The sequence below is a fragment of the Bactrocera dorsalis genome, chromosome 2 (assembly GCF_023373825.1).
Source record: "Bactrocera dorsalis isolate Fly_Bdor chromosome 2, ASM2337382v1, whole genome shotgun sequence".
NCBI classification, from domain to species: Eukaryota; Metazoa; Arthropoda; class Insecta; order Diptera; family Tephritidae; genus Bactrocera; species Bactrocera dorsalis.
This window is the reverse complement of record NC_064304.1, coordinates 19,631,813-19,651,945: the sequence shown is the minus strand read 5'-3', so window position 1 is coordinate 19,651,945 and position 20,133 is coordinate 19,631,813. Positions and strand designations below refer to the sequence as shown.

At 35.1% G+C, this 20,133-nt stretch overlaps 1 protein-coding gene and 1 long non-coding RNA gene across 4 annotated transcripts in view; both read right to left on the bottom strand.

The window, feature by feature from the left end:
- The window catches only part of LOC125776188 (uncharacterized), a 205,569-nt gene that overhangs the window by 24,435 nt on the left and 161,001 nt on the right, over window positions 1-20,133 (bottom strand). The window lies entirely within an intron of this gene.
- Window positions 1-20,133, bottom strand: part of LOC105229886 (gelsolin) — a 38,794-nt gene that overhangs the window by 11,677 nt on the left and 6,984 nt on the right. For 2 of the 3 annotated variants that reach the window (XM_049447104.1, XM_049447106.1), the window contains exons 2-3: window positions 17,383-17,602; window positions 436-510 (exon numbers count right to left, since the gene is read on the bottom strand). In XM_049447104.1, coding sequence (XP_049303061.1) covers window positions 436-510; window positions 17,383-17,454 — 147 coding nt within the window. In that variant the 5' untranslated portion in view covers window positions 17,455-17,602. Of the gene's footprint in view, window positions 1-435; window positions 511-17,382; window positions 17,603-17,859; window positions 17,885-20,133 lie in introns of those variants that run through there. The other variant, XM_049447105.1, reaches the window with a different exon arrangement.

Genomic DNA, 20,133 nt, shown 5'->3' with positions numbered 1-20,133 from the left:
AGAGTATTATAATTATTATTCCATTTGCGGAATATTTCAGAATATTCTGGGGAAAACGGAAACGTGGTCGGTTTGATATTTGTATATTTTGGGCAAGTTGAATTTAATATAGAAACACATTTTATGTAAAGTTAAATTGATTTTATGCTATTTTATTAGACATGAGATACTAGTCGGCCTTCACGTTCTTTGCTGTAAAGAATTTATTTCAGCTTGAGGTATAAAATCTCAAATAATACACTTATTATTTAAATGAATACCTGCAATCTTCAAAACTTGGTGAGTGGCGATTCGAACAAACAAGTGGTATAAATACCAGAGACTCGCATAATTAAATAGACTTATGCAGCAAGCGGTTATAACACTTTAGTGAGATATTCACAAATTATTTTCCATTTAATTCCTTTAAATATATATGAAACTATTTTAACTCACCTTTAAAATAATGTACGAGTCTCCTTCGTAGAATTTTCCATAATATTTGGCTGGATACGGTACTGGCTCAAAATCCTGTAAACAAAGTAAAGGGAATGCATATAAGGAGCCATAATACTATTAACAAATATTTAAGCAAAAAAACCCGGCAACTATATATAATTTATATTCTGAATGGATCTGAATTATATTTATATTCGAATGTTTTTGCGCTTCCCTGGACAGTAATCTATGTCAAATTTCATGAAAATATTTCATCAAATTAAAATGTCTTCCATATTAGAGTTTGATTTATATCATATGTTATTATTTTTCGTCACACTTGACTCCGATCATTTTGTTTATATGGCAGCTATATTCTATAGTAGACCAATATCCGTGAATTCAAAAAAGTAGCCGCTTTTTGGAGAGACGTGGATTTCAGGTTGATATCTGAAGATCAGAGGGATCCATTTGCGTATATACAAACGGGCAGAAAAAGGGCTCATCACACTGACCATTTATATAGTTACGTATATATTACTTTATAAGATCCCTAACCTCGCAATCAATAGCATCGAGTGATAAGACTCGTATGGGTATCAGGTCCCAGCGGAATCGCAAAAAATTGTATAGCTGATGAGCTAGCAAGGAATGGCCCTAGAATCAGTAGAATGATCGTAGAAATTGTTATGCGACCTTCTTAGACATATTTGAAATCGAAGGAATGAGATTTGTTGTAATAATTTTTAAGCCACTCTGAGGCTTACAAAGATAGACTTTTGTCTGGGAAGTCAAAAGGACAAATCAAAATTTTAACTAGTCCTTCGATCGTTACCTTTATTCATCAACAGTATTAATAGTATTATTAATTGATTATGGTTTTTGGTTTTGAAATAGTTTTAAGCAGACATATCTGCCTCAACGCCAGACAACTTTTTTTCTTGTCTAATTTCAATCGACTATTGATCCCATAAAATACAAAATGTTTCAGTATAAATCAGCGATTATGAAAGTGTATTAATTGTTGTAAGTGCACAATTACTTATTCATTTATTAAATGTAATGCCTCTTCAAAAATTCACAAAATAATGCATTTGTTCCAACGTACAAGTGAATATAATCACTTAAAGTATAAGAAATCACATTGAAAACCAAAAGAGTTTACAAACTAGTTCAAATAATGTAAAAGTTTCTCAAAATCAAATATTAAAATCAAAAATTAAAATCTTTAATTTGAGCAGCAGCAAAATTCATTTCATAAAATAGTAAAGTAAGCGCTCTTCAAGGGCTTAGCATTTAAAAATACTTAAAGCATAAATGCCAGGCAATCAGTTAACACACTTCAATGGCTGTCTGTATAATTAATTATTACGTTGATGATTCGAGTGTCTATAAACCCGCCTCTCTTTATAAAAAGCGCTATATGTAAGCACAAACACAAGCAAAGGATTTACATGTACATGTGTGCGTATGTAATCAGACAAGTGCTTTGTATGTGTGTGTGTATAGCAGCATATATCCTATTTATTCCACATAATTTGCGAATGGCATACGGCTTATAAAACAATTTAAATGTATTCGCTGATCACAGCGCTGCTGGCGAAAAAATCGACAAGCTCACACACCCACACACGCTCACCAATTGTGTGCAAAATCACACCGTTAAAGATATTAATTTGTTGTGCAGAAATTTATTTTGCATAAACAGCTTTTAATGTGTTTACATTCACATTTTTCCGATTCGCAGAAAAAACTTGTATTGAAAAAAAGTAAATTAAATTTAAAATTAAATTTGCAGTGATGTGATTTAATGCCAGCAGTTAGTAATGTTGAATAACTATTTGAAAATTGAAAATGATAAATCTACTATCGAAATTAAAACGATAAATCATTCAAAGCACTTATTTTGCGTGTGAATAAGCAGTGGGTTTTTTTTTGTCTCTCAATATTTAGTGAGATGATTGTGGTGATTAAAATATTATGGCGCATAATTCAAGCGTATTACTTGATTACTTAGTACTTTAAATTTTTTCAAATACATGATTAAAGCGAAGCATGGATTTTCAAACAATTTGTCCTTTGTTACAAATTATTACAATAGTGTGAAAAAGGTTTTAAGATTTTTTATTATTTTATATGTAAATGTCGTCAAACACCACCTCAGAACACCGATCAAGCGAGCTAGAGAATAAAGTTGTAATTAAACAAGCGTTTTGAAATATTATGCGTCTTCGATTCGCGTTATGTTCGTTATGTTTCAACTGAGCTCCCGTGTAAAATAAGTTAATTGCAAAAAGAATTTTGAATTTTTTTGTGTTACTCAAATGCCACTGAATCTAATAAACTTTAAGTCTTGGTAATTGGCAGCGCAAAGAATCCACGCTGCTTTAAAAACGTTCACTTCCTCCACGAATACAAAAGCTCAAAAACCGCCTGAACGCCATCGGTTATTTTCAAAGAATGATAATCCGATTCTGCAGATGCAGGTACCTTTAAGATTTGTTCAAACCAAGATTTGGTGTTTTTAAGGTAAAAAGGGAGAAAAACTTGCAAATTATCTTATATTTTATCTAATTGTTTATATAATTGTCAACTTGCTGAACTGCCAGTAGAAGATGGGAAGATTTCGCAATATTTATAGTATCACCAAACGTTACTCCCCTCGTTCAGTCAAAATGCCATAAAATCATAAAGGTGTACTGCAGCTATTTAGCTAGTTCTAGATGCTCGTGATGCTAGTGACGATATTGAACAAGATTACGAATCAGCATCTTTCAGAGGCACCGGAGAAAGTCAAACCAAATGAAGAAGTTGAAACTTTCAAAAAATCGGTACAGTGGGCTACTCATAAAGACGTCGATAAAATGATTTAAATGTACTGTGGCCGCTAAGGGAGAAAGCTGTATTTGAATTATTAAAAAAAACAGTTTTCTCATATCTATATTTCCTAACATATCTCTTGAGTAAAAATGAATATGTATACTAACCAACAATAAAATGTGTATTTAAATGTTTAAAAATATATTAACTTATACTTTTTGGGTATTCGTAAAAGTGAACATTTCCCAAATGGGAACTGTCATAGTTTTAATTAATTCATATTTTCGAGCAAGCACTGTAATACCGATTTTATATAAGATATTTCATTAGTGCTTCTATTTCTGGTTTGCATTTTAATTTTACTACAGATGTAGATATTTTTAAATCTATTTTCCGGACTGAAATAAGTTTAAAGGTTTGCCATTGACTGCTGAAGGGCGAACGAGTTAAATGTAAGGAGGCCAATTCTTAAGCAATAACAAGAAAATCGTTTACTTCGGCTACTTCGAAGCTATAATACCCTTCACAGGTGCAATTTTTATTCCAAAAATGGATATAAAGAAGCTTAATCTTCATTCAGACCGGTCAATTCGTATGGCAGCTATATGCCATAGTGGTCTGATCTGAAGAGTATATTCAAAAATTGTGAGGCCAATTTGAATGATAATACAAGCAAAATTTTTTAACGAAATCTTGTCAAATAAAAAAATTGTCCATACAAGGACTTGAGTTTGATCGGTTAATTTCTAGGGTAGCTATATGTCATAGTTACCCAATGTAAATCACTTATTTGAATTTTGTTTGTGGTGATGCCTTGGATAAAAATGCATGCCAAATGTCGCGAAGATCCCTTATCAAACAAAAAACTGCTATATGCTATAGTTGTGCGATATCGCAAACTTTCAGATCGCTATCTCAAAGACGAACAATTATATAATTCATGACTTATATAAATACCGTATATGGTCTCCGAAGTTTCCTTTTGAGTGTTACAAATATCGTGTCAAACTTAATATGCCCTATTTTAGATACAAAACTTCATGAACAAGAACTCTAAATCCCTTTACCGTTTTCTATTTTAGATACAAGTGTCATTCTAAGAACTTAATGCCGCATCATGATACATCAATATGTATGCGAGTGATGCAATAATAATAAATATTGTATATATTATATGTACAAACAACAAAACTGTAATCCACTGTAGAATTTATTTAATTTAAATTGCTAATAATTTAATAAAAACTTTAAAGCTTTAATGTATCCAAAAAACAAAAAATACTGAACATTTTTACTCAGTTTAAGCCCAAATGCCGGAGGTAGGAAAATATATGATTTAAAGCCCAAATTAAAGTATACAATTGGATAATAACATAATCTATGCAAAAGCAAATGTAAACGATATCATTTAACGGCGTTTGGCAGTGAAGAGAAAAAATGAAGTATTTCACAAATGAAAAATGTAAATTTAATACAAAACAATTTAATGTATAGTATTAAAATATTGAATTAAATATTGTAGTATTAAAGTTTGCTGAACGAAAAGAAAGGAAATCATAACATCAAAACGTTTCACTTAAAGCTCATAATACCACAATCTACTCAAGACTTGTACTCCAAAAGCAATGTTCAAACTTGGAGTATAGAAAGAACCACGCGAGGCAACTAAATGTGAACAATAAAGTACTAAGCAATGATGCTCTTTTGGGCTTAAGGAGATGTATGCATTCTGAGTATATTAATAAAAAAAATGGAAAAATTCTCTGATGACAGCACGATGGCTCTCGTGACTAATTTCTTTCAGTATTACGATTGAAACATCGCTGAGAGATGAAAAAATTTTTAGATAAAATAAAAGATGCTAAAAGTTCATGCAAAATAACATAAAAAAAGAAGGTAACAACAGCTCAATTTTCCTCTAGAATTTGGCCTTCATCTTCCAACAAAAGATTTTCGAAAATTCGCCAAAACCAACTCTCTAGCTAAAATCTTAAGTATGAGTAAAAATTTAATTTGCTATTTAGCGTAAACTTAAAGCCACCACATCAGTCCCTAATTGAATGCATTCAATTTGGAAATCAATAAGTTCAGTGAGCTTTGTGCCGATTTCACAATAATTTCACTCTGCTCAACAAGAATTCACAGACTCGCACATACATACAAACATATAGCTACAAACGTCCGGCGCTTATTATCGCAAACAACATATTATATGACTGTGATTGCAACAAATGTGTACGACGTTGTTGCAACATGCATTCTGCCACTGCAATCCGTGTGGCTTCCGCATTTAAATTTCACATGAAAAATAAACGAAATTTGCGCTTAAAGCTGGTTGTTTGTTTAATTAAAAACAACACTTGCAACTGCTGGTGGACACCATTGTCCGAGCTGACACGCCAACAGTTTTTCATGTTCTTGCGCGAGCATGCCAGCCAGCTGCCAAGTGATGATGTGAGTGAGTGAGGAAGGAAGGAAGCTGCCGAGCGACTTCACTTGCTCCACATCCGCTGCCAAAGGCGGATAATTCGGTTTTTGCTTCACCATTTAAATTTTATTTCATTTCAACTGCTTGATTTTGCTTTTTATTTATTTTTTGTTTTTGTGTTTTTTTTGTTGTTGCTGATTTTTCTCATTCAATAAAAATTAAAAGTAATGTATTGCGCAATTATAGGCATTTGTGAAAATGTGAGTAGCGTGTAAAGGGTGGTTCAGAACTGTAAATTTCATTCTTTATACCCTTAATATGGTATACTAAAATTGCCAAGAAGTTTGTAAAACCAAAAAGATCCTAACCCCAGAGACCTTAGCAAGTTTATATATATGATAAGCATGAAGAGCTGAGTATATTAGCCAGGTCCGTCGATATATACGCGAAATAATCCCTCAGCTTTTGAGACATTACTCTGAAATTTTGCACAGATCCTTTGCTCATTTGTCTGAATTAGCGATATCGGAGTACTATAGCATATAGCTGCCATACAAACTTTTTCATTCGACGAAATATCTTCTCGAAATTTAACATGGATTATTGTCAAACACAATGGTGTAATCTCTGAAGAAAGTCTTCAGATCAGATCACCATGACTTATAGCTGCCATACAAACTGACCGATCGAAATCAAGTTCTGGTAGGGAATATTTTGTATTTTTGAAGGCTACTATAGCTTCGGTCCAATTGAAGTTAACGTCCATTCTTATTTTAATATTTTTTCAATGACTTTTTATATAATTTTGTTTCCAGCAGTATTTTAGAGATTTTGAGAATAAACTTGAATATCATCCCCCAAATGTAATTTGAATATTGTTATAAAAAAAATGAATAACTTTTTTTTATTAATTATTAGGTGATAACAATGTTCATTCTTTCGTTTTTAAGCACCCATTTTGTCCGCCAAACTTTAAGCGCGAGTCGATATAAGTATCAACAAAAGCATTGGCCTTTGTCCACAGATTCTTTGCAAGCATATCGAATTGAATTAATTTTTCACACACTACTTCAAGAATGAACTTCAACCACTATATACATACATACATGCATATAAACAAGTATATGCAAAAATAAATAAAAGCGCTTCCTCTACGAGATCACAGTCAAAGAACTTTTTAAGCAATCGATTTTTCGATAACTCCACAAAAGAAAACAACGGCACGTTCGACTTTAAAAACATTTTATACTATTAAGTAGTACTTAATCCACCCACACCCTAACATAAACCCCACGAGTGTGCTCACACTCGCTATTAATGTAATTATTTCCATATCAGTGCAGTTAAATCAGTTAATTCATTAAAACATTTTTCTGTCAAATGAGCTCAAAAATTGACACCTACAAATATGATATTAAATAATAAATAAAATGCAAAAAATCAATAAAATGCAACAAAAATTCAATAACAAGCAAAGAAAGTCAATAAAAAGCATCCAATACAATAAAAAAGCGAATGCCACTATGCAACGTGCAACAATTGCAATTTACTTCTTTTATTTAATTTTGTGATAATTTTTGTTTGCAAGCATATTACTCGAGCACACCTACATACATACGAGTATACCGCGAATGTCTGAAAATCACCGTTATTTACGCAATTATACACGCACTTGGTTGCCGGCCACGAAGTTGCAACAACTGCACTGCGCATTGAGTTAATATTCGCGTTTTTAATTAAGGAGCCCGGCTATTTACTTGCTTATAAGCTGCAAGTACAAACCACATACACACGTATCCACATACATATGTATGTATATGCAGTGAGTGTGTGGGAATGTATGGGCGATAGGTAGTTATCCTTGCAAATGACTTATCCGCCACTGACTTGTCATAGCGCTGCATAAGCAGCAACAACAACAACACACTGCTGTAACTGTTGCAAGCAGCTTGTTGCATGTTGTAGATTCGCGTGCAAGTCCTGCTTTTGCACTGCTATACGTGGACGTTGCATGCTGCTTGCACTTCTTCGTCTTCTTCGTTTTGCGCTTTATTGCCCAACAGGGTCATTAAGTGTGGTTAATTGTTGGCTGTCACTTATTAAATTCGCATATGAAAAGTACGCATCGTTAATGTGCATTTAAATGCAAGTATATGTGTGTGAATGTAAACTCTTACACAAGTAAACTCTTGTACGTCGCATGTAAAACGGGATTTTTGCAGGTTTCTTTAGCATCGAGTTCGTACATACTTACATATGGATCTGTGTGTGGGTTTTTTTTTACTGAAAGAATTTTAAAGCATTTCATATGAAAACGAAATTCATTTAAAAATCGTTAAGCTTAAAGTTAAACTAATTTTTCTGTATTTCAGACGAGTGCTGAGGCCTCGGAAAATGGTAATAATTAAAAAAAAAATTATTCTACTGAAAAAAGTTAGATCAAAAAGTGGACGGTATTCTGAATAGTAACCATTCATTAGGTTTTGATCCTGCTGTGCCTTTCGACCTCTAAGTAAGAGTAGAAATCTTTTTTACAGTGCAGTAGTTGGTGGACAAGCATAACGAGAGCTTTAAGAAAAACTCCAAACGCGGCTCTTGAACTGGCACTAAACTTACCACCTATGGACCTCTTCGCTGAAAACTATGCAGCAAAAACGGCGAGGCGACAACTGGCTGCGGGAGAATTTACATATAGAACTTTCGAGCATAGCTCGGTGGATATTGGCGGCTTGGTAAACACCGATTACATGATCCCACTTCTCAACTGGGAGAGAAGGTTCAAAGTCAACATAGAAACAGATGGTATTATAGCATCCAGAATTAGGCATGCAGCATATTTCAAGCTGAGTTCTTTGCTATTGCGAAAGCCGTGGACCTGCACCTGCAGGTAATTCCAGATTCAACATCTACGTAGACAGCCAAGCAGCAATCAAGGCAGTAACCTCGTATCACATATCTAGCAGAAGTAAAGCAGGGCAGCAGTGGAAAGTGTTGCCAGAAGCAAGCAGCTTCACTTCTACTGGCCACAAAGATATCTAAGGCCAGTGGACCAGATTGTCAAGAAACGAAACGTAATCAACATTGGGAGACCCATACATTGTCTATATGACGATCTGAGTAGAAGTATGGTAAAGAAAATCAAAACCCGATGGGATGCCAGATCAACCGATAATATGTGGCAACAATAGCTTACTAAGGACATCTGAAAGTCAACTGACAATAACTTTAACATAGTATCGATTTGGGTTGTTAACATCCATTTTATCGAAGTTACACACCCATTTTTGCTGAAGAAAAGTGAAAACTTTTCCAATTTTTTTCTTTTCGATAAGCACTTTGTGCTATTTTCAGCGAATAAAATTTCTATAATTGAAGAAATAGACGATAATTTTCAAATCATTGGCCATTTTATGAGGCTCATCACTGTCTGAAGCAAGAAAAATTTACAAGCTGATAAATCCGATGAAAATGGTGTCTACAGTTTTATTGAAGTTTTATCCATAACTTCAGAATTTCTTCTTTATTGGAGATTCCAAGTAAAGCCAAGTCATTCTCCAACAGAGTGGAGGACTTTCTCTTCCTCTGCTTCCCCCGGCGGGTATTATGTCGAATACTATCAAAGCTGAAGCGTCTTCGTCCATTGACCTAGCCAGCATCGCCACTTTCTTTTAATTCGCTGAACCATGTCAATGTCATTGTATATCTCATACACCTCATCGTTCCATCGAATGCGATATTCGCCGTGGCCAACGCACAGGAGACCATAAATCTTCCGCAAAACCTTTCTCGTCGTCCATTCTTCTGCACCATATAGCACGACTATGAGTGATTTACAGAGTTTGGTTTTTGTTCGTCGAGAGAGGACTTTACTTCTCAATTGCCTACTCAGTCCGAAGTAGCCCCATGTTGGTAAGATTTATTCTGGGTTTCGAGGCTATACACTCTTATAGAAGATGGTACCTTGTCTATTTAGTTCTGCAGCTCGAATTATTTTCTCCAAGAGTAGATTGAAGAAGTCACACGAAACAGAGTCACCTTGTCTGTAACCTCGTTTAACTTCGGAACATCCTTCAGAAAAACACCCCAACCTGCATGGTAATTTCTGTTACTTACTAAGACTAATATTTTAGATTTATTATGGGAACCAAAAGTCAAATTCTAAGTTTTCAAAAAAAATGTTGATAAATAATACTCTTTGATTCAAAATAGTCTCCTTCTGATTCAATACAGCTTTTTGCACGGTTCAAAAGCATATGGAACGAGTGTTTTAGCTCGTTGGTTGGTATGGTCGCCAGTATGCCGGTGCAAGACTTTTGAATGACCTCTACGTCTGCATAACGCTTTCTTTTTATGATGGGCCGAAAAGGAAGAAGTCGCAAGGTGCCATATCAGTCACGATTTTTAAAAGTTATTCCGGCCAAATTTGTATATTTTCACAGCTAACTCTTTTGTATTTTGTTGTATAGATGTTTACAAAGTTACCTGCTTTTCTCTCTCTCCATCAATGCTTTCAGTAAATTTTGCCTCGCTGTGGCGTCTAGAGAAGTACTGCTTTTTCGATCTTCCTGAATTTGCTTGTCAAACTTCCTTTTTTTTTATTTGGAACCAAAAAACATTTATACTTTCAATACAAATATTTATATTTAAAATGCTTCGAAAACCTTTACTACACGTATTCGCGATTGGAGCTGTTTCTTCTCCACTCTACGTAACTTGAAGACAATGACTTTATAATTACAAATTAAATAAAGCTAAAAAATAAAGCTAAAAATCATAAACAATGTTGTTCTTTATACCTGACATAAACAAGGTAGTTCAATGAAATGCATTGACGTCAACTCAAAATATGCCTTTGAAGTTGGCTAAAAAATGCATAAAAAATTTACAACAGAAAAATATAATTTTCTGGGAAAATCAATTAAAAATGTCTACATATTTTCCTATATAATATATACATACATATGTTCGTGTTCCTCGTGTTTATGTATAGATTTTTATAGCAATATTGCAAGTGTGTCATGAAATATTTGTTTGGACAAGCGGCAACACTTTGATACTGCTACATATTTACTCATTAACCCATGGATCGATATATGTATGTATGTATATAGTATAGAAAAGTGCCGATTTTGTTGCAATTTTCGTAGATGTATACATATATACAACAAACATGCATCTACAATATACGTGCCTCTGTTTATATATATTTGTATATATACATATATTCTGCTTATAGACATACAAATTACATTTTGCTTCTGAAAAGGCTCGAATTCTCAACAGCCATTTCACGCTCATTAGGTATGTTGCAGTTGAAATTTTCAACATGCACATTGAAATTTATAAGTATATATGTGTATCTAAACATATGGCCGTACGTACAAATATATAATATATACTTCTTTGTGTGCTTTTTATGTTTGACGATTTTTCAATACAATGGTACGGTATTTTTAAATAGACCGCACACAATGTTCTCGCTGATTTATTGTCCATTTTGAAGAATGCGAAATTTCTTAAACACGAAAAATCAAAAAAAGTTGAATTTATTAAAAAATAAATATTCATAAAAATTGAGAGTAAAAATTTTAAAACAAAATAATCTAAAATTCTAATTTCTTTTCTCAAAATTTTTTTAATTTAATGGAAATGTTCAGATATAATAACTTTATAAGTTATTAGCTCTCTTCTATTCGCTAAGCGTTGGAGTGTAGCTATTCGAAACTATACAAAAAGTATACAAAAAAAATTTGAACATTTGAAATTTGACAAAGAAATGACCGTAGTGGCGTTGTGCTGAGCAACAACTTGAAAAAGATCCGGATTATAATCTATTTTAAGACTTAGGTATTTTAAATCAAGGAATAAAATGAAATTGGTATTTGCGTTTGTCATTTGAACCATTCACAGGAGTAAAACTGATGACAAACAAAGCAGGATAGCAGTTATATCACATTAAAGTGATCTCCGCATATTTGGAAAATCTTTGTTGTTGCTTTTACATGTAATTTTTTCCATTAGAGAGCAGCGCGCGAAGATAGTGAAAAAAATGGGGCGTCGAAAGCGGCTAAATGTCAAATCTAAAAGCTTTTCAAAGATGTTGGTCTATAATATGACTATTTACAACCGCGTGCTTCATCTTTAACAGTAACAAAGCTTCGAAAACTTTCACAAGAGCTTTCGCAGGTTAACAGTGTTACGCTTTCAGTCAAAAACTCCACAAAAAATATTTCCTCCGTGAATATTTGTTGCCTTCAATTCCAATATTCCATGGACTTACTTGATTTGAAAGTACATTTAGTATAGGGAAGCTCTAAAAAGCTTTCGCAAGCGCTTTCATCAAACACCAATATTTGTAAGTCTTTCTATAACATACCAGAAAAGGTCGAGATGTCATTGCAGGGTATTTCTTAATTGATAATAAACCTTTTAAAGCTTTCAAACAAGCTTTCATCGACCAAATGATAACCAAGCGTATACCCTTACTCTTAAAAAGAAGAAACGGCGTGGATATAAGCAACTTAACATAAAGGGAACACTTTTTATTAGCTATAAATCATACTAATATGATAATATTTTCAAAGTTCACGTTTAAAGAGCTTTCTTGAACCAATTACATATTTATACACGTAAAAATTGCAGTATACTCCTTCGAAAATAGTACGAAAATCGCGAGTCCTCATTACCGAATTGTATTAAAGTGTTAAATCTTACGATCATTAATTGGGAATCACGTCCTTTGCATCCTTTGCAATTACCCTATGTCCTATAAAATGCAGGACACGCGCAAGTACATATGTACACATGTAAAACGTGTAATAAGTAAATAAGTAGCTGGAAAAATACAAGTAGTCAAGGTAATCAAGCGTTCGAATGACCGTCCTTTCAGCTTCTGCCATCCCACAGAGTAACCAAAGGGCAACGGCAGTTATTAACAGATAATTTTATTACCACTCATGGCGAATCCGCATTGGCACTGACGGTCGCACTGGCACTAGCACTCGCGTTGGCGGTGGCGGGGGCAGTGGCGTCAGCGCGCACATAACGCATTAAGCGTTCAAGCGTATTTACGATTTCCCCGGTGCGCGCATTCGCATGGTGGCAGGATATAAAATGCAAATATGTGCGAAACCAGATGAGAGCGCGCTGGACTCAAGTGTAAGTAGCGCATAAATACGACTATCTGTCGAGTTCACTTGCATTTATAAATTTATATTTACATATATGCATGCATACATATATATGTACTCACACAAACATGCGGTTGTTGTTGTTGGTCATAAGTTATCACGGCCGCAGGAGTATAATTAAGTTTTAAGTCGAACCAAGAAAAACATGATTAATATTATAGGAATGAAAATAAAAGTACAAAAGTAGATATGCGCACATATATCCAAACATATGTACATATACTTTTTAAAAATAATAATAATAATATGTGTGGGTATGCGTATATTGTGGGTGCGCTGTCAAGTCGTCCAACATTCGTCATCAGCTTACTCGAGCCAAAGAGCTGCAACGGAGCGTAAATCATCTACTGAGTGCATATATAGCTGCCGCAGTGAAGATATCCTTTCTACAACTACATATACTTCCTTATATGTGTACTGAAAGCAACAAGTGACATCGTGTATACTCATACATATATATGTACATACTTTAGCGCCCTACCCAAGTCGCTTAAATGGGTGACAGTGCTTGTTGGACAACGAGTTCAAATTTCATAGCGAACAAAGTACATATTCTGAGCAAAAAAATATCTAAGACAATTTTCTTTTGAAAAACAGTTGAATAATTCAAAATAACATACAATACTAAGCTCCCAGCCGTTTTTTCAACCTTTCAGGAGCCTTGAACTGTGAAAACTAGGAAAGTGGTGAAAATCTTTGCTACGAATATTGCGAAAACCTTAACTATCACCAATGAAAGAAACTATGTTGAAAATTCACGTTCTGTAACGAATGTGTTTCGCTCAACTAATGGTCAACATAATCGGCCTACTCAGCGTAATATTCGTAACACCATCCATCTTGATAGGAAGCATACATTATTGGATAATATTCGTCCGATTAAACCACATCCAGCACGCAGTGAAGAGAATATAGCAGCTACAGCTGAGAGTGTACACGAAGACCGTGGAGAGTCGATTCGGCGCCGTTCGCAGCAACTCGGACTGACGTATGGAACGACTTGGCGCATTTTACGTCGAGATCTTAAATTGAAAGCGTACAAAATACAGCTTGTGCAAGAACTGAAGCCGCTCGACCTTCCCAAGTGACATCGCTTCGCTTTGTGGACTCTTAAAAAATTCCAAGAAGATACCATGTAGTCAAGCAAATGGCTGGCCTGAAGAGATTCAAGAACTGCCTTTTCAGTCACAGAAAACAACAGTTTGGTGTGGCTTGGCAACCGTAATCGCGCCATGATAAATGACTATTTGATGCCTGAAATTGAAGCTCGTGATCTGGCCGACATATTGTTTCAACAAGACGGCGCCACTTCCCACATATCACATCAATCAATGGCTATATTAAGAGAACACTTCGATGTGCAGATAGTTTTACGTTTTGGGTCCATCGATTGATCATCAAGATCATGTGATATCACACCGTTAGAATTTTTCCTGTGGGGATATGTAAAGTCTAAATTCTATGCGAACAATCCCGCATCGATTCAGGCCTTGAAGCAAAACATCACGCATGTCATTCGCTAGCTACCAGTCCAACTGCTTGAACGAGTCATCGAAATTTGGACTAAACAGATGGGCCATTTGAGACGTTGTTTGCAATTCTGTTTAATCCCCTTGTGGAGGAGTTAAGAAATAATTGTGAAAGAACCCAAAGAACTGACGATAACCGTTAACTTTAAATGTTTGATTGATCTGAAGATTTTAGGAATTATCCTGAATCGATTTGTGGATGAGAGACATATGTGATAAAAAGAGATGGGGTAAGTCACTGTAATGGACGGAGTATATTTTGAGACAAGGTGTATAATCTTTATAGTATTACCAACCAAAACAAGTTTAAGAACAAGATTGTCGGGTTTTATTGGTGGGTTCTATAAAAGTAAAATATACGATAGATGAAATCGACTATACGCATATTTGTATTTGATTCTTGACTGGCGAAGCATGATTTTTAAACCCTACTTTTTCTCTTTTTTGAATATAGAAAGAACAAGAAATGTACCTTATGGTCTAAATGATTCTGGAGTTTAAAATGATCATCGCGAACGCGAAGAAGAATCTAAGTTCGAAGGAAATGTAGACTGTTATCGGTAAGAACTCTCAAAACTTACGTACATGGAAGTCGAAACCCGTTGCAAATAACTGTAACTTAGTCAAATGGTAACCATGTGATGCATAGGGGAAGTAGAAACCGCATTCCAGCCATAACTCCAGTATTCACAGCATCTGAACTCATATATGTGTGTACATATGTTTGTATCACAAAAGTATTATCAGCTGATTTATAGTGTCACGAAGGCATATTGCTGGTAAAAAGGTTATGTGGGTGCATAATCATCGGCTTGCTGATGCTGAATATTGCCGTCATGCTGTCATATGGTAAATGAAAACTGCAGAATAACCTGCTGTTACATAAACGTCGGTCTTTTATAGACAGTGAATATTTTATGTATATGTGGGTATGTGTGTATTATTATGTATCTACATTTATGCGTACAAATTAGTAGTCCTGAGTCCACACTCAAATGCAGTTTTCAATGTCATTACAAAAATGTTGAGGAAACAAAGCAACGGCCTGGATCAAATATGTACACGACAGTCATTCTGAGTATTATCCGCACAGTCGTTCTAATCCCCCCTTTCCCTCGGTAGACAGATCGTTGCTTTTTATTTAAAATGGCATTTGTGTAATATTATATAAAGCGGATTCCTATAGTAAAAGCATTTCTTTGTTTGCTCGACTATTTGTTTGCGGCACACAAACACACATACATATACATAGAGACAAGCATACATTTGAAAGCATGTGAGTGCCAAGCGCTGGCGAGCATTTTTGTGTTTTTTTTTTATCTTTTACACACACACACACAAGCAGGAATATTAATGAGTGCACATGGAAATGCATTGAAATGTTTTTCTGCACACCCGCCACACACCCTCACAAATACTCACACACCCACACACAAACACGGTTAACCAGCCATTTGTATGGTCACAACGGTTGTTTGGGTGTTACGACATGACATTGATGACCACAGCTTAATACCAGCGAATGAGCTTGTGAATTCCTGTCCTGTGACCGCCTATTCAGTCGCCATAAGCTGCATTTAGCTGCATGAGCATGCACACACACATGCAAATGCACGAATGTTGAGCATTTAGCTGGAATAGGAGTAGTAGACAGTTTGATGGCGGCGTTCAGATTAAAGGCTACTACACCCACACACACACATGTCCTTATAGTATGTGTATAAGTAGTCAATTGAGAATTAGTTGGGATTTAGTTGAGCTCCAACGCGGTATATAGCGGCAGACGCACCACTTGACAAAGAATTTGAGCATTTTATTAATCCAGTGTGGTGAAAATGGAGCATATGAAAATTTAAAATGGGTAAGTTACAAGGCGTTGGAAATACTGGTGTTCTGTACACACTGCTTATACTCCATATACTACCTATATATTGTACTTTATATTATAGTTCTTAGAGATAGAGATTCGTCCTCTTCTGAGACTGTTTTACACAGTAAAAACTTTTTTCTCACTAGTATTATATGTCGAACCTAAAACTGATTCGGTGATAAAATTTGCTAGAGTCGAGATAAAAGTCATATTTTAAACTCTCCAAAGATCTCTAACCCACTCTCTCATATTTCCGCAGAAATAGTATTCAAATTAATTACATATAGGCCTTCCGACCCCTTCACCTCTGAGGAAATAGAGGAGATCTTGACGGACTGCCGATGATCCACATCGACAGGTGCTAGTTTTCCAGAACAAGGAGTCCTTCGGCCCTCTCATGGACTCAAAGATTGCCATCAGTTTTAGCTCCGAGAAGCTGGTGCTTAAGATCTTCCCTACCGATACTAAATTAAATGTAACGCAGTCTTCAAGAGCGACAGAAGAGAGGGGAACTGAGGCCCAAATGAAGACACAGCGAGCGCTGGGAGCAGATCGTCGACTGACGAGCGGTTATATGCGGAGGACTGTGTCGAAAGTATTGATAGTACGGAAATCACACTTCTGTCGAAAAATTTGGAGGATGAAGGTTCTACATATTAATCTTCAGCACGCGAAAGCGGCATACAGCGATTTTTTTCTTTGCCTCGGAAGAGTCAATGTCGTCCTTATCCAAGAGTCGTGGCTCCGTAGTAGCGGCTTCTCTTGGATAAGGACTTGAAGCCGTAATCTGCTGGCAGCCAACAGTACAGGTATAATCAAAGCTTGTTTGCCTTCCAATTTAAAACTAAAGACATACTACACACTCCAAATATTTAATAAAGTGTTCATACTCTTGCAATGAGCAGTAATCTATACCAAATTTCGCACCGATACAGGTACATGCTACTACGATCTTGAATTGAAAGCGTACAAAAAGCTTGTGCAAGAACTGATGCCGCTCAACTTTCCCAAGTAACACCGCTTCGCTCTATGGGCTCTTGAAATTTTCATTTATTTCTATTTTCTTTTTCATTTATATTATTTATCCTAGATTATCTATGTTTCCAATGTGTTCATGCATTTACTCACCTCAATTCGCCAGATTTCCACACCAGGCTTCTGACCTGCATTGACAAAAGCTTTGTTTATAACCGGCTCCATTGTTGTTGCTCTCTTCTTAGTACTGCAAAAACTTTTTGGCAAAATCAACAGCTGTTGGCTGCTTTGTTGAACTTATTTGTGAGGTTTTTTTCTACGCGCTCTAATAGCTGGTGACTGTCAAGGCTAAAGCGAAACGCGTAAATCAAAGCTGAAACAAAAAACAAAAATAAAAAAGAAAATTAAAAAAAAAAATAAAAAAAATATTAAAAATAATTAAGTAATTTGAAAAATTCAAACGCGCTATTTACGCTTTAAATATTTAAGTTAATTATCGGAAAAATTTTGGAATTTATATGTGCTAAACCAAAAACTATATTGGTATGTATGTTTGTATGTACTGTGTGTGTATGATCATTAAAATTTGATTTAATTGCCTTTAAACAAATAAATAGCTCAGCGTCTGACCGGCACTTTTTATTGACACTTTAAATGAACGCGCCGACGACAACGACTGGCAGCTGCCACTTTGTGCCAACTAAAGTGTAGATATGTGTGTGCGTAAGTGTGACTTTTCATGAAAGTGAAATTTTGACATTTATCGATTTTCATCATGATATGAGAGACGCGCGCACACGGCTCGATGAAATCATCAGCTGCCACCGCCTGAAGCTCATATATGTATGTATATATTCATGCACGAGTTTGACGAATATATACTATTTACATATGGATCGGCATTTCGCATATTTTTTGCGGTTTGTTGTTATTTTTTTTTTTTGTTTTTTTGTTATTTGTTTTCTGTTAAATAGTGCCAAATTATGCCGCGAGGATTTTCGCATATCGCATGGCATTGTTCTGGTTGCTTGGGAAAATTTTGTTTTGTACCAGACTGCAGATACATTGTGTGAATATTGTATGTGTGCAGATAGCTCTTATTACTTTAGTATCTGTTTCGCGATTTTATTTACTTTAGATGATTCTTAAATGGTTCTAAGTACAAATATGATCACATTTATAAGCAATTTTCGAACAATATGTGATAATCAGTTATTATCGAATATAATAACTATTTATTTTATTTTGAGATTATGATCGAAAAGTAGGTTTTTAATTCAAACCTAAAAATGTAGTGATATAAACTAAAGAGAGAATCCGAAATGCGTGGGCACAAAGAGCTTGACAAGCTGGCCAAATAATCCTCAGAAGTAATCTAGTGACTTATGTTCAAAGCATGCTAAAATTATGGAGGGAACACTTCTCCACCTCTGCCCAAGCCACAAAAAAAAAATTGCGTGGTCTATCTGCGCCAACTACCGTGGGATAAGCGTCCTCAACATGACATACCATATAAGGTTCTATCCAGACTACTGTGTGAAAGTTAACAAACTGATTGGACCTTATCAGTGTTGCTTTAGACCTAGAACAACAATTGACAAGATATTCATTATGCGCCAAATCATGGAAAGAGGATCGACACCCTCCACCTCTTCGTCGATTTAAAAGCTGCTTTTGACAGCACGAAATGGAGCTGCCGCGACGTCTGAATTTGGTATCCCCGCAAAACTAATACGGCTGTGTAAACTGACGTTGAGCAGCACCAAAAGATCCGTCATAATCGGGAAGAGCCTCACCGAGCCGTTCGATACCAAACGAGGTTTCAGACAAGCCGACTCCCAATCGTATGACTTCTTCAATCTACTCCTGAATAAAATAATTCGAGCTGCAGCTGCAGAGCTGAATAGAGAAACTACAATCTTCTGCAAGAGAGTACAACTGCTGACCTAGACCGATGACATCGTTATCATAGGTGAAAATATTTCGACGAATAAAAAGTCTTACTGTTTTTTGATCACAGTAATATATAAAAAGTGGGAACCAGGAGATCAATCAACCACAAAAAATTATAACATACTTTTTTGGATGGTTCGAAAGACTCCAAATCTCCATTTTATTCAAATAAATTTTTTAGAAAGAATTCATAAAAAAAAATATAACTTTACAACCACTTTTTAAAGGTTCATATGGAAAATCAATTTTTAAAATTTTAAAAGCAATTTTTTCAATTCACCATAATAACTTTACGTGCCTTTCAACTCATGTCAAAATCTTCTCTTCAATATTTCTTTTGTGTTCTAAGGAACGGTCCGTCTACACCAGATGTTTTCAATACTGTACTTCATTATATTTCATTTTCTGAAGCTAAAAATAATATTCGTTATTTTTTCTCCTGCGTCTTTGTCAATAACCTGACTTTCTCCGAAGATCCCGCTTTTCCGAAACACCTATAGAGTTCATATTAATATACATATGTATGTACATATCTATGAACACAATTGTTGGTGTGTGGCCAGCATGTGTGTTGCTGAAAACTTAATGAGCTGTTGGCTTGTGCCGCTCGCATAAACAAAACTCGCTGATTCACTGGGCACAAGCTGGAAAACCTGGTACTCAAAATAGATTTCAAATTTCTTCTGTTCATTGGTTTGTTTGTTTATTTGTTTGAACAAAAAAAAATATTTTTTGAAGACTTTCATTTAGTTGCGTGAAACCTGTGCAGAGGTAGACAACAACATACATTATACATATGAATTTATGGTATTTACTTATTTAACTAAGCTGCGTGGGAAAGCTTATTTTGTGCATATGTTAATAAACAATTTTTAATTAAGGTAGAAAGGAAACCAAATTGTAGATATTGAAGAAAATGTTTCGAGTCAATTAGCTTAGGGGAAAGCCCAA